General features: G+C 26.2%; 1 protein-coding gene across 1 annotated transcript in view; it reads left to right on the forward strand.

Moving 5' to 3' along the window:
* The window catches only part of LOC126739150 (uncharacterized), a 121,811-nt gene that overhangs the window by 58,932 nt on the left and 48,075 nt on the right, over positions 1-14,804 (forward strand). The window contains exon 3 of the mRNA XM_050444691.1: positions 8,607-8,735. Within this exon, the coding sequence (XP_050300648.1) occupies positions 8,607-8,735 (129 nt within the window). The remainder of the gene's footprint in view (positions 1-8,606; positions 8,736-14,804) is intronic.

A 14,804-nucleotide genomic window follows, 5' to 3' on the forward strand; every position in this document is an offset into this window, starting at 1 on the left:
ATAATATATGATATGCTGCTTGGAATGAACTACTCAAAAACTAGACAATATAGGTAAAAATAATAAACTAAACGTAAGTGGATTAATTAAATAAACTTAATTAATCAACAATATAATACCTAACCTATGACATTGGGCACCCAAAATGCGTCTTCAATGCATTTCCTCGAAATCACCCTTTTTTTTAAAAATTACACAATTTTTATATACATAAATATTAACAAAATAAAAATTAACATATTGCAGGTTTTTGAAAATTGGCTCACGATTTCTATAGGTATAGTTGGGCTATTAAATTGAAAACGTTTATTAAATCATGTACTAAAAATAGCATAACCTTGCAGCTAATGTAAACCATAACAAATTACGTTTTTTATCCTATATTGGTTTAATATGCATTTCTTCTTTTATGAATATAAAGTGTCCAATAAAAGGATAATTTATTGATATATAATCAAATATTTATTATGTCTGAATTCAGGTCAAGATTTTATAATGTATGTTAAATAGTTACCGCCTCCATTAAAATAAATTTACTTTTGTATTATTTTAAAAAATTGCTTATTATTTAAATTAAAACAAATACTAAAATGGAAAGAGCAGAAGGAAATATTAAAACATAATTAAAGCCTGATTTACAATAATAGGCGACTATCAAAAGTAAGATATCAGTAGCTTCTGGAACTGGTAGATTTATTATTGCCGATTAAGTAAATAATTTATGTTTGAAATAGAGTGGTATTGTGAACTTAACGTTATTTTTTATGAAACTGTGACTACGAGATTTTAAATGTTATTCTTATCTAAAAAAATTATTAGGGACTATTATTAATTATTTTAAGAACGTATACATTATTAAAAGTAGTTTCTTTAATAATACCTCTTTTTTGATTTTAGGGAAGGTAATATATATGTAAATGACGTCGAAAATAAAAAAATATATATTCATTGCTGTAATTTTTAATAATATCGTGAAAATGTTATAATTAATGTATATTTCTGGTGCTATTAATAATGTAAGTGACAGTGCAACAGTGTTATGGAGAGTGATAATTCTTTTTAGATAGTTAGGATTCAATAAATGCCTTTTATTTTAACACATATTTATAATATACTTTTAAGGCAAAAATAAAAATTACTTAGTTTGTATGAATTTTGAAAGACGCTGAAATAGGTGTCTTACTAAATTATTTAGAGAATATTTTAATAATACAATAATTTTTTGAGTTATAGATATTTGGTCATATATTTAGAAAAAAAAAAAAATTTTTCTAAAAATATTTTCTTGCTCAAAATCTTGTACGAATTTTGGAAAACGCTTAAATACGTGTCCAACCAAATTATTCAGAGGATATGTGTACAAATTTTCAAAATTATATCCCATCAATTTGAGTTATGGACATTTTGTCGAATTAAAAAAAAAACAATTTTTTCCAAAATATTTTTTTTCAAATTTTTGTTTGAATTTTGAAAACGTTAACATCCGTGTCTAATCAAATTATTCAGAAGATATGTGTACACATTTTCAAAATTATCTCTGATTAATTTTTTGAGTTATGGACATTTTGTCAAACTTTTAGAAAAAAAAATAAATTTTTTACAAAAATATTGTTTTTCTCAATATCCTGTACGAATTTTCAAAAATCCTAAAATAGGCATCCAACCAAATTGTCCATTAAATATGTGTACGAATTTTCAAAATTATATTTGATTAATTTTTGGAGTTATGGACATTTTGTTAAATTTTTAGAAAAAAAAATCAATTTTTTCCAAAAATATTGTTTTATTCAATATCTTGTACGAATTTTTAAAAATCCTAAAATAGGTATCCAACCAAATTGTCCTTTGAATACGTGTACTAATTTTCAAAATTATATCTGATTAATTTTTCGAATTATGGATATTTTGTCGAATTTTTAGAAAAAAAAAGCAATTTTTTCCAAAAGATTTTTTTTTTTTTAAATCCTGTTTGAGTTTTTAAAAATTCTGAAATAGATATCCAACCAAATTGTCCATTGAATATGTCTACGAATTTTTAAAATTATATCTGATTAATTTTTTGAGTAATGGACATTTTGTCGAATTTTTACAATAAAAAACAATTTTTTCCAAAAAGATCTTTTTGTAGAATTCTTGTACGAATTTTTAAAAACGCTGAAATAGGTGTACAGCCAAATTATCCAGAGGATATGTGTACAAATTTTACAAAGTAATATCTCATAAATTTTTTGGGTTTTGGACATTTTGTCAAATCTTTATAAAAAAATAACCATTTTTTCCAAAAATATTTTTTTTCTCAAACCCTTGTACGAATTTTAAAAAACGCTGAAAATTGTGTCCAGCGAAATTATCCAGAGAATATGTGGACAAATTTTCAAAATTGTACCTGATACATTTTTTAAGTTATGGACATTTGGTCAAATTTTTAAAAAAAATATTTTTTTGTGCAAATTTTTGTTTGAATTTTAAAAAACGCTAAAATAGGTGTCCTACCAAATTAGCCACAGAATATGTGTACACATTTTCAAAATTATATCTGAATAATTTTTTGAGTTATCGACATTGTGTCAAATATTAAGAAAAAAACATTTTTTTTTTCAACAAATAATATGTTATTATCTATGAAATGTGCCTATGAAACAACACATTTCAAAAAACTAGAAATCATGCAAAAGTTGTATTTTACGATAATGTTTAATCAAAAATTCACTTACCCTAGACATAAATATTATATAAAGAAAATAAGTTGATGGATATTCCTCAGATATTTTGTTTGAAAGTGCTAACAATGCAGCGTAAAAAAGAATGAATTGTTGTACATGTTTAAATTTAGTTACAATTTTAACAACACATTAGTATGAGCTTAATCAAGTTTTTATTTAAACTTATCATGATCTTAAAAATGTATTATACTGAAAATAAATATCCTTAGACGATTTCTTCTTATTTATTTCTCCTTAAAATTGAACTTTAGCAATAGGAATCTTGAACGTAGAATATCTAAAATAAACAATTTAAATTGAACTACATTTATTTTATTTTAACAGTTTCTGTAGCTAATAAAAAAAAATTAATTAGTGTAGCCTTGCGATGGTTTGCATCGAATAAATTTAATTTTAATTTATTATAATGCAGTCATGTTTAACATAACGATATTACGTTCTGGATAATTAATTCATAATCGACAATTTCTTTAAGATTAACTTTTATTGACTGCTGCTGCTTTCACTTCTAATTTTTTTTAATACTCGGGATGTCAATTTAAATAATAAATGCGATAATAATAATAGCAATCCTGAAAAATTTAATAATTTGATCAAAATTTTAAACAAAATCACTTTACCAAAACACTTCATTTATTGTGAAAAATTAGCATCATAAAGCTTTATTTTAATAAAATATTTTGGTAAAGTAAAACATGTTTAATTAGTACTTCTTACATGTCAAATAGCTATACAAAATCTTTAATAAGGTTTCACGATATCGTAAACTAAAAGCAACGATACTTCTCTAATATTGTACCTGCAGCCATATATCAATCAGAGCACATTTTATGACGCCATTATCGAGATGCAATAGGAAGAGGAAAAAGATCAACAATCGGCGGGATGCATCCTTTCCACAAAGAACCATAAACGAAGAAATAAAATTCTTTTTCTGGAACTCATTTAGCCAAGTCTAGAAATAATAAACAAGATGTATTGAAAGGACTGTGGTTTCTTTTTTTTGAGGAAGAACGTTGTAAAGCTGTCGATACTTAGAGAGAATATGTGTTACTTTTGATTTAATGAGAGAACAATTATAGTTGTTACAAAGTAATTAATAACGCTGTGAAAGAAAATATTTTAGTAACTATGTATTTTCAATAACAAAATAAACTTGCGATCTTAAGATGTTTTTTTAATAGCTAATTAAAACAGAATACAAAATGAACGAAAAGCGTGAAAACTCAATTTTCCGAACGATTTTGTGTAAAAATTACTTTCCAAAAATAGATATGTAAATGTCAGCAATGTCATTTAAGAGAGGCACAGAAATACGAAATAATCTTGTGTAGGTGTTTCAATCAATATAAAATATAACCAGCAGCACAATACAAAAGTACAATATTTTTACCTTAGATAGAATGTAAAGAAAGGATTTTATTTGAATTTAAGCAGTTTAAGGCAATCGGGATATAGCCCCTTTGAAATGAAATTTGAATTTTCTTACATTGTTAAAATCAATGCAAGTATGTATTATTTTTTTTATATGGCCCACTCATCAGTAACTTTTTAAATTCAGTTTGATAAATAATTTTTAATTTTTTTGAGGAAGAAACATTATCCGGATAATCAGTATTTGAGATGATTTATGAATAAACCAAAAATTTACTATACTTTTGTTATTACACGTTGATAATTAAGGTTGAAAAAATTTTAAAATTACTAAAAGCTGCTACTAAGCTTGGAGTTAAGTGACGGTTTTAATATGATGGTGCAACCAGATATACTATAAAATGATTGATAGCTTCTAAAATTTTTGCGTTAGATATATGGAGGACTTATTTCTATTCTTATTTCAAGAAGAAACCAATAATACTTCCTCTTTTTCCCCAGAGTCTATTCGAAAAAACGATTTTTTTCTCAACAATCCAAACAATAAAAATATCCATTTAGTGAATAAAATGTGATATATTTCTATCAAAACTTCTTTAGCGAAGTCTTGATGATACGCCCGTAGTTGGTAATTTAAACTTTTCTGATGGTGTGTTTCCAAATATTGTGGCAAATAATTTTTTCTAAATACTTTGAATTAAACCAATGTCAAATGAAGTAAATCAATACCATAAATGCGGTATGATCAAAGAAATAATGTAATAGAAACATAGGGATTAATGGAAAGGCCATTGCTGGAAGCTGTTACTTTCGCCCTGTTACATACAACCTGTTATAAGCCTTGTTCCATAAAAATTCATGTTTTTAAATTTACCTCATTCTGCCTTTACCACCTTCAGGCAATTAACAATTCATTCGAGGAAGGAAGTTTCCTATCAGTATAAAAAAAAGCCTCTGCTATTCCTTTTTTCAAAAGAAGAGACAATGAAATCCCATTTCATTAGAGGCCCATTTCTCTTTTACCATCACTTATTAAAGATCGACTACATTTTTTTAAGGGCCATAATATGTTTGTGCTTCGCTGTTTTGCTTTCTAACATATAAAAGTACTAGTGACACTATTTTTCGGGTACTTGAGGAGCTGTATCTTAACATTGATGAGCGAGATTGTACTTCTGCGGTATTTTATGATATATCTAAAGCCTTTGATTATGATATTTTACTAAGAAACTTGGCTGTGAGACGTGTATGGCTTTAGAGGAAAATCTCTACCATGGGTTCATTTATATAGGCTTACAAACTATCCTGATGAATTTCCATGTGATAATGACTTAAATGTCAACAGTATATGCTTCAGAAATTTGTCTATGACTAGACATTAGAGCTTTGATGATAGAGAACTCGTTAATTTCTGTGAAAGGGTTATGCCTCTAACACTACCTTAGTAAGGTTAATCAGATCAATCATTTTTTAAAGGGTAGTTTTAGGAAGTGTATCTAGTTAAATTTATATAAAATCACACAGAAACCGTTTTTTGCTTCTCCAGATCTCTTAAATCCTTTGTGTTGTTCTTATTTTGAATAAGAAAACTATTTTTAAGGAATCTGGTAACAGCTTTCGAATTTCCACATCTGGTGCAGAAAAAATAAAGGAATTTTGTTGTTTTATGTTTGTATGAAAATATTTCATGGTCAATAGAACTATCTCAAAAGAGAAGATTAATTATCAGTCTTTTTATAAAACTATATATAAGGCTAATTAGTAATGTTCTTGATCTACTAAGGATTTCAAACTAAATTTAAGATTAAAATATTTCTTAATCTATTAAATCACTGCAATAAAAAAATGAATAACTTTTAAGCGAATAAAAAGTGTTAATAGATTTCACTCTTAAACCACTAAATTAAAAGCCTTAGGATTATTTTAGTGTTTTTTAGCGGAACGAACGTAATTACTTCTGACGTCTGTTCCCGGTTTGCTGTATTAAATTTTTTAAGGTATCCTATTTATTGAACTTCACGTTACCGTCTTTCAGTTATTGTGTCAAGTGCTTTTGTACAAAATTATTAAATTTCGCGAAAAACCTTTTTAGAAATTAAAATAAAAATAGGAGATATTATTCATATAATTATTAAGCATATAGTATTATAATAATTATGTTTTGAACTATAAATGTTAATTTTTAACCAAAATCAGTTGCACTTTTTTTTATTATGGTTTCGAAATAAGGCCATTGAAAGTATGCTTTAAATTTGTAGAGATTTTTTAATTATATATAAAGTACAAATGTTTATTTTAACTGAATGTTTATTCAAAGTTAAAGTTAATAAAATTTATTTATTCAAAGTTAATAATATTTGCTTACTATAATGGGAAACTTTATATTTAAAATCTAACCCAGAAATTAAATCCAGTATTAATGATTTGATAAATAAAACTAAAAGCGTTAATCATATTATTTTAAGGTAGTATGTTATCACTACTATGTTATTGCGAAAAAATTGTCCATATTAAAATTTTTTTTTCTTTAGTGGCTTCATTATCTATAATAACATTTTTTATATTCAGGGTATTTTCTTAATATTGCGACAAAATTCAAAAGTGTTTTTCTTAGATAAAATAATTCAAAAAATTTTCTATAAGTGTATGTCCTAAACATTATTATTTTGCATTACAGGGAAGTAAAGTTAAAAGAAAAAACTTTTCAATAAATTTGATACATATAAACATGTATAGATGTATTTGAGGCATGGATTCGATGTTTTACTGAAAAAATGAAAAAATGCTAAAAATAAAGTTATAAAAATAATTGATTAAGATAATCAGATTTAGGCGTTATAGCTATATATATTAATGGTTTAAACTTTTTAATGCAAAAATAATTACCTAATTTAAAAATATTTTTTATTGCAAAAAAAACGAGCGGCGTACTTTTTTAAAAAAAATATCCAGTTCGAAGTCTGTATGCACGCCAGTGCCGAATATAAAATTTAATTTGTACATAGGAAAAACTATATCCTGTAATGCTAGCTGAGGTTACTTCACAATCTTATCATGAATTATAAGCCATAAACCCTAATTAATAAAATTAAAGTGCTAAAAACCATTTATGTACTTTCTCCATAGAAGGCCTATTTTTGTAACTATTAGGTTAGCGGAAATGCGCTGCACCCTTCGTCATTCAGTTTCGATTTTTGAAGGCTTAAACACGTGAGTAAATGACAGCTTTCACGTATTCATGATTTAATATCTAATAAAATTAATGCACGTATTATGTGATATGGTGCCACCTGGGCAACTTAATTAATTAGGGAGTTTTTACGTGTCTGTTTATGTCGTAAACGTTATTGGCTACTACTGCTTAAATTAATTTTCTTATCATAGTCTTGAATTTTGCTGTGAGTTAAGTATTGATTGATTTCTTTCTTAAGAAGCCAAAATGTATTTCCTTTATTTAAAACATTTTAATTACTTAAATATAAATAAATTTGACTCCCTTACAAAGTAGACGTCGTGGAAAGAAAACTCTGCGTAATTTAAAATTACATTCAAAGCCCGTTGTTGTCATTACCATAATTTCCTTTTTCGCATGGCCAACCAAAAACTGTACTAAATATAATCTTTAAAGAAGGATTAGTGTCACGTAATCAATTTCCTGATTAATTTAAATTACTGTCGTTCTTTCGGCAAACAATCAAGAGCTGCCATAAGTCATAATAATTACTTGTTAGTAATAAAAAAGGTAGTAATTCCTAAATAAGAAACTAAAAAACTAGTAGTTATCATTTATAACTTTTAGGTTTATTCTTTGTGCTTTATTTATTGTATATATTTTTTTGCAATAATTTTTTTTCTGTTATTATTTTGTAAGGTTCTTATATTAGGCCCTAGTTATGATTTTTGCATATTTTCATTACCACTGGAAGAAAACCATATAAATATAAGCGCTTTAATAATTTATAGCTCTAAAGAAGATGGAACATCTGTAGTTAAAATAGTGCTATGGTTGGAAACTTTGGTGTGTTACTCAAATCACAAAACTGTTTTACTATTAGGCAAAACTCTTTAGTTTCTGAAACATAGATATAAGCAGATTGTCTAAGAAACGTTATTGCAAAGTAACCTGTAATTGTGTGACCCTATTCACAGATAATATTTATAGTTAAATACTTAGTTAGAGGCTAGGGTTTGAGTTAAATATTTTTTTTAAGTTTTTAGTAGAAATCCTTTTTTTTTTCACGTTTTGTTAATTAAAAATGTGCACTTATAACAAGAATCAACAATAATATATATGCTTCATTACTTTTAAGGTTCTATCAGCTTTAATGTTTATCTTTGTAACCGTTTTAATATTTATTTTAAATTACAATACATCTAGCAGCACTTATAGTCATGCTTTTCTTTATATGAATTAAAAAAAATATAAATCGTTGTTTTTGGTCGATTTAGTCGATGATGTTTGTTGATATAGTATGTAAAAATTATTGATGATAGTTTCTCCTATTACAGGGTATCGTTTGGTAGCTCAAAAGGCTCAATGGTGGAAACCCTAATATTCGAAAGCCCCCTGCAGGAAGAACCCGAACCAAGTCCTATTCCGGAAAATGGAATCTCACTTACAAACGGCTGTGATAAAGAGTAAGTCTTGTTAAGATTTATAAAAAATAGGAAATTTATTAAAAAAATAATTTACAGTATTATATTACTTATTTTCAAATTCTTCACTATTTTAAAAAGACAAAAAAGGGATATATACATGAAATTTCTAGGCATAACTTAAATGGGTATGATGCCATTTTCCCTAAAATGCTTGTTATTTTGTTTAAAGAGAGTCAAATTTGACGGTTTTTGGGCTAAAGTGTAGAAAAAAACAATTATTCCTAATCATCATGTTATACTATTACCCCAATTATCATCGCCCTTATATCTTTTTTATAAAACTTTAAAAAAATAGAACTGTAGATATATTATTGCATTGTCTAATATATTGTGCATCAATTGTTTTATATGAAATATATATCGTGTCCTGCAAAATAAATAATATATAATTGTTGCTAAATTTCAAGTTGAATTTGTTGAAATTTTCAAATTTCAACATCAAATCAAAGTGCAATAACGTAAACAAGTATTCATTAACTACAGCATCACGAAATGATATGATGCACTACGGATATACTTATTCGTACATGTTCAATTTAAAAATAAATACAATATTGACAATCCTCCATATTTTAAAAAACTAAAAAATTATGTTATATTTAATTAAAGGCGTCAAATTGGCCGTGAATAAAACAGATGTTAGTTTTAAGTCTTGCCTCTTCTCATAAAATGTCATTAAGAAATTTCTATATTTGTAAGATTAATTAACTCAATTTAAAGATCAAATTAAAAAAATATATTTATTTTTCCATCTATTAAAGGTTTCTTAAATATTTTTATCTAAACATGAAAATAAATTTTAAACTTTATAAAGCTGAGAAAACAAAAAATAGTAGAAGAGGTAAAAAGAATACATGGCGTCGATAACAACAAATGCTTACCATAAAAAAATTAAATGGCAAAATATGACAGTGAAGTTATTGAGATCGTAATGTTAATGCAATATAGATTAAGATTTATAGATCTGAGAATTCACCTTAAAACTAAGTATTATGCAATATAGTCATGAAGGGTAACACAAGCAAAAAGCATTATATCAATTTCGTATGAAAAATACAATTGTAAATTAATTCAGGAAGAAATAGAGAAATTTAATATAGAAGAATTAAGAGAAAGCAAACGGATGCAATATTTTTTCATATAATAAAGACTTGATAGGCTGTTATAATAATAATCGTAAAAAATATAATATAAAATGGTGCAATTAATATTTAGAAGTAAGATGAAAATAAAACCTTGTGTAAGAAATATCAGAGAAATAAAAGATGAAGAAGTAGAAAATCATTTTTATGTATCTCTAGTTATGATAACCGATCTTGGATCTATTTTTCTAATCGGATACTTATAAGATTAGGGTTAAATGTAAACAACAATCTGAATAAATTTCTTTAAAGACGATTGTGGGATAAACATTTTGCAAATTGATGGTAATAAATACATATTATCTTAGGTAAAAATATCAGTACAAAAAATTACGACATGGTACAACGTAAGTCCAAGAGAATTAAGCATCTTATTATTTAAAAATGAAGATTAATATTATATAATATCAAAATACTTTTATTATAAATTTCCACTTTAATATTGTGAAAATTCTTGTCATTTACAGATAAAGATCATTTATTCATTAGAATCCTTAACATTCTGCAATTCTAATCAGACCATTGATTTTGTAGACAGGTGATTTTTCCTTTTATTAGTCATCTCTTTATCAGATCATATTTTTTTGACTTTCTTACTTTAAATTGTCTTTGTATCTGCGTTTATTTGCTTGGACTAGTAAGTATTTATAAATTTATAGCAAAAATAGGATACCAAATTAATTTAACTCGATATGTTTGGTACAAGAATTTAAAGAATATGAATATTTAAAGAATAGAAAACTACCATATAAAGAGTGATCAGTAGGACGAATTTAAAAACATACTATCCTTAATTTGGTGTCCTCAAGTTCTTTAGAGCTACCGTATTGTGGGTATTTGGACAAATTTCTACAGAAAGTGTCTTGTTTTGTTTGACAAGTAAGAAATTAGCCAATTATTGGGATTTTATCTCCTAAGCTAACATTTTTCTATTACTCCCATATTCTCTTAGTAAATTATACTTTTTTTCCAAATCTAATATATTACCCCTAGTACATAATTTTGGAACAAACTCAATACCTAATAAGTCCTTCATTCGCTTTTAATTTATTACGTTCTGATTAGTCGAAATTACTTAATTCCGACTATTCAGCATATAAACGATAAAAGAACATAGCGATAACTGCCGCCCATTCTGAACCTCATTATCCTTATCAATACTATATTTTTAAATTTGTTCTCCAATCAATTTTGGACCGTCTTACCACCTCGCAGCTCCATCTATGATAAACTACTGCGAACCGTAATTTGGCGCCAAAATATCGAAGCCTGCACTAATGCAGAGCTCTACTTTTTCCACGTTGGACGCCACAAGCGGTTACCTTGGAAACTAAAATTACAATCGCGTCTAGAGGCGTGGCTTCTCTATATACAGCAACATGGTTGCCATGATCTAAAGAGCTGAAGGCCGGCAGAATTTCAACGTAGTAGTGTATATGATTTGACTTTTTTTGGTGTGTAAAATTCTAAGGTGTTGAGTATAACCAAATATGCTCAAAACAGGGTTCATTTGAAGGGCTTTTCTTTTGTTAGAGGTGTTTTGTTCGGTTTATTGGTGAGGTAAATATTGTCCGAGGTGACTTTTAGTGATATCTTTTAGTGGAACAGGGTTAGCTGACTGTTGGGCGCCAAAAGGGTGAGTTTTGGATAAAGATCCTTTCTATTGAATCAATAGTTTTGAGGTGATACATTTTTATAGACTGCTAATATGGTATCATTTAGAGTTTTTATTTTTATATGAATAAATATACAAATTTTACAACTTATTTAATTCTTTCATATTATATTAAGGTGACTCACAATAACACACATTAGCTCTAAATTTAATTTACATGTTTAATTCATGTTAGTAGTTCTTATATTCTACCCACGTTAATTAAGACTGTTTAAGCCTCCTCCTGTTTGATTATGTCATGGTTAAACAGATAAGGCAACATGTTATGCGAAAAAGATAATAACATTTTGTTGTTATGTTAAGTGGTATATTTAGTAGACTTGCCATGTATTGAAAATATTAAAATTTATCGTGAATTCGGTATCAATATTGTTATTATTAAATAAATAAATTATTTCTCAATAATAATATTTGAAATGAATATATTCCCTTGTATAAAATATTATACTAATTTACTGATTTACTCATATAAAAACATGAAATATGGTCTAGTGTAATATCATAATTTGGATTCATATCAGCATTTTTATTAAAATCATACCTAATAAAATATTTGGTTTCTCTTAAAAGTTAAAAAAGAGTATTCTATAAAAAATTTTGACAGAATAGATTTAAAGGATTTACTATAAATAATTATAGATAGAATTTCAGAATATAAAATTAAATATTCTAGAAAACCTTCAGTTTGTATTTTTATTTACATTTTCTTATGTAATAATAAAAATTGATAGTTTAATAATTATATCAATATTTAGATTTATTTCTATGTAAAATTAAATGTTAAATTATCAGATAATAATTAATAATTAATAAAAACTACTTATGAATATCACTGTTACATTATAAAATTTAAAATAAAAATATAAATTAAAAAAATAAAAACAAAGTCTTAGATACAAAAAAGTATGATGACTTTTTTGTATGACGATGACTTACTATTACTATGCCTATTTTTGATATCTTATTAAATTCTTAGTTAACTTGGGTTTGTTTGGTTGAATAAATGTTATATTACACTGTATTTTATTTTATTTTGTATTAGTTTCTTCATTAATGATTTTTTCAAATTAGAGATGAACTAAACGAGTTAAATCAAAACAATTCAAGAAATAATACAAAAACTTTAAAAATATTAAACTATAAAAAAAGTTAAATCTAGTTTCGCGTAATATGTAGTGTCAACTTAACAATTTTATAAGACATATGATATAAATATTTTATTTATTAATAATAATGATATCTGAAAGTAGGGTATTCACTTACAAAATGACCTTCTCTCATAAAAAAATGCTCGCCACATAGCAGGCATTTAATTTTGTTTATTGCATTTTTCTAATTGTTATTTTTCAAAATTATTGATATATTTAAAAAGTATACAAAGATTTGCAAAAAAGAACCAGGACCATATAGTATAAGGCCAGTATTTCTCAAAAACAACGTTTTTGCATTAAGTAACTCTTTATGGATTTTGTTTACTATAAATGTATAAAAAAGCAATGGTTAAAGATACGGTAACTGTGGGTCTATATGTAAATTCAGAGCTATTTAAGTCAGTGAACAGTTTTAAAGAATTTTTGAATAAAATAAAATATTATTAATGAAGATCAACAAGAATTTTATGTAAATCACTCACTTTCAAACAATAGCAGTTTAACGTAGCTATCATGATTATATTGGAGGCAGATTATGCTATGGATTTCGTGTATGTTTAAAGATTTCCCCAAGGCATTTGACAGGATATATCACAGATATTTGTTGTTATTTTAAAGGCTTCGGGTTTTATGATTGAATGTTGGAGTGAGTAGACCATATCTGCTTGATTGAACTTAAACTCTAAAGATTAATTATGTATTTTAAATTATGCATGTCGCCTCAGAAGTTCCACGGCGTGAACATCTCGTAACATGCATACATCAATGATCTATTAGTCTGTTTAAAACATTATATATTTAACTGTATGCAAATGACGTAAATAGTTTTATGTCCACTAGGACAGCGAACTGTATTAACTGGTTTTGGGATGACTTAATCCAGGAGTGTATTATTACTAAAATATAAAGCCAAAAATTATAGGTACACCTAATTTTAAAAATTAAATAATTTCAATACTACACTCTATTTTAAATAGGTGGAGAGTAATAAAATATAAATTTCCGAAATGTTTTGGTCATCCATGGGCGAAGGTAAACCTAGTACCTAGTCAATGAATAAAACGAGAGAAAAAGGTAAGATTCAAATGCAATAAAAAAGGATGCATATACTTAGAGACCTAAAATCACAAGTGTTAATTCGGACCTACTTAATATTTTGGAATGCAGGTAAATATTCAATTGGACTAAATACAGGTATAAATATATCCCTATATTTAAATTTTTTGCCATTGTTCATACCTACTTAAAATTTTGCAATGCATGATAATTTTGGGTGTTTTTATGACTGATCCAAGAGATAATTAGAATAAAAAGGGTTTTATTATGGTCAAAAGATCAACAGTATTTCTTTAAGCGGCATATATAGGTAGGTGCGATTTTAAAGGTAACACAGATTAGCATATAATTTAATATATTAATTTGACAGGTTATGTAAACTTCCCTGTGCCTCTTCTAAGTAATCTGAAACCTGCACCTCATGAAAAGAATTATTTCCGAAAAGCCAACTATAGGAGTGGCTTACATTACTGGAGGATGACCCTAAACCACTTTTGCATAATCAGATTTTATTACTCTCTACTTATTTTAAATAGACTATAAGCCGCTAATAATAAAGGTACCAATTCGTTGAGAGATCTGATCTTATTAAAGATTTGGAAATTTAGGTTTTTTAAAAAAAATTCGATCTACAAACATTTTGTTTACTCAAAGAAATTAATTGTGGATGCAAAAAAAACAACAAATTTTGATGCAGAGTGTTAAAAAAGCAAAAAGAAATATTTTTACTTTAATTTAAATGTTACAGCATCGATTAGTGTATTATAATTAAAGTATCTTATTGTATAAGAATATAATTTTCTGTTTTAAATCGAAATAAATTCTCAAGCCGTTACCACTCTACTGCCTGAAAAATGTAGTTTTGATTTAATTCAAACACAATACCCAAAAAACAGGTTTTATAAAAGGTGTTTTACATAAACGAATAAAGTACGCTTTTCCTCGATTTCGAACTTGAAACTTCTTGAATAATAAAAATGTATGTATTTCTACAGATTTATGTTTATTTGGCTTACATAATCCT

Source organism: Anthonomus grandis, chromosome 8 (genome assembly GCF_022605725.1).
Source record: "Anthonomus grandis grandis chromosome 8, icAntGran1.3, whole genome shotgun sequence".
NCBI lineage: Eukaryota > Metazoa > Arthropoda > Insecta > Coleoptera > Curculionidae > Anthonomus > Anthonomus grandis.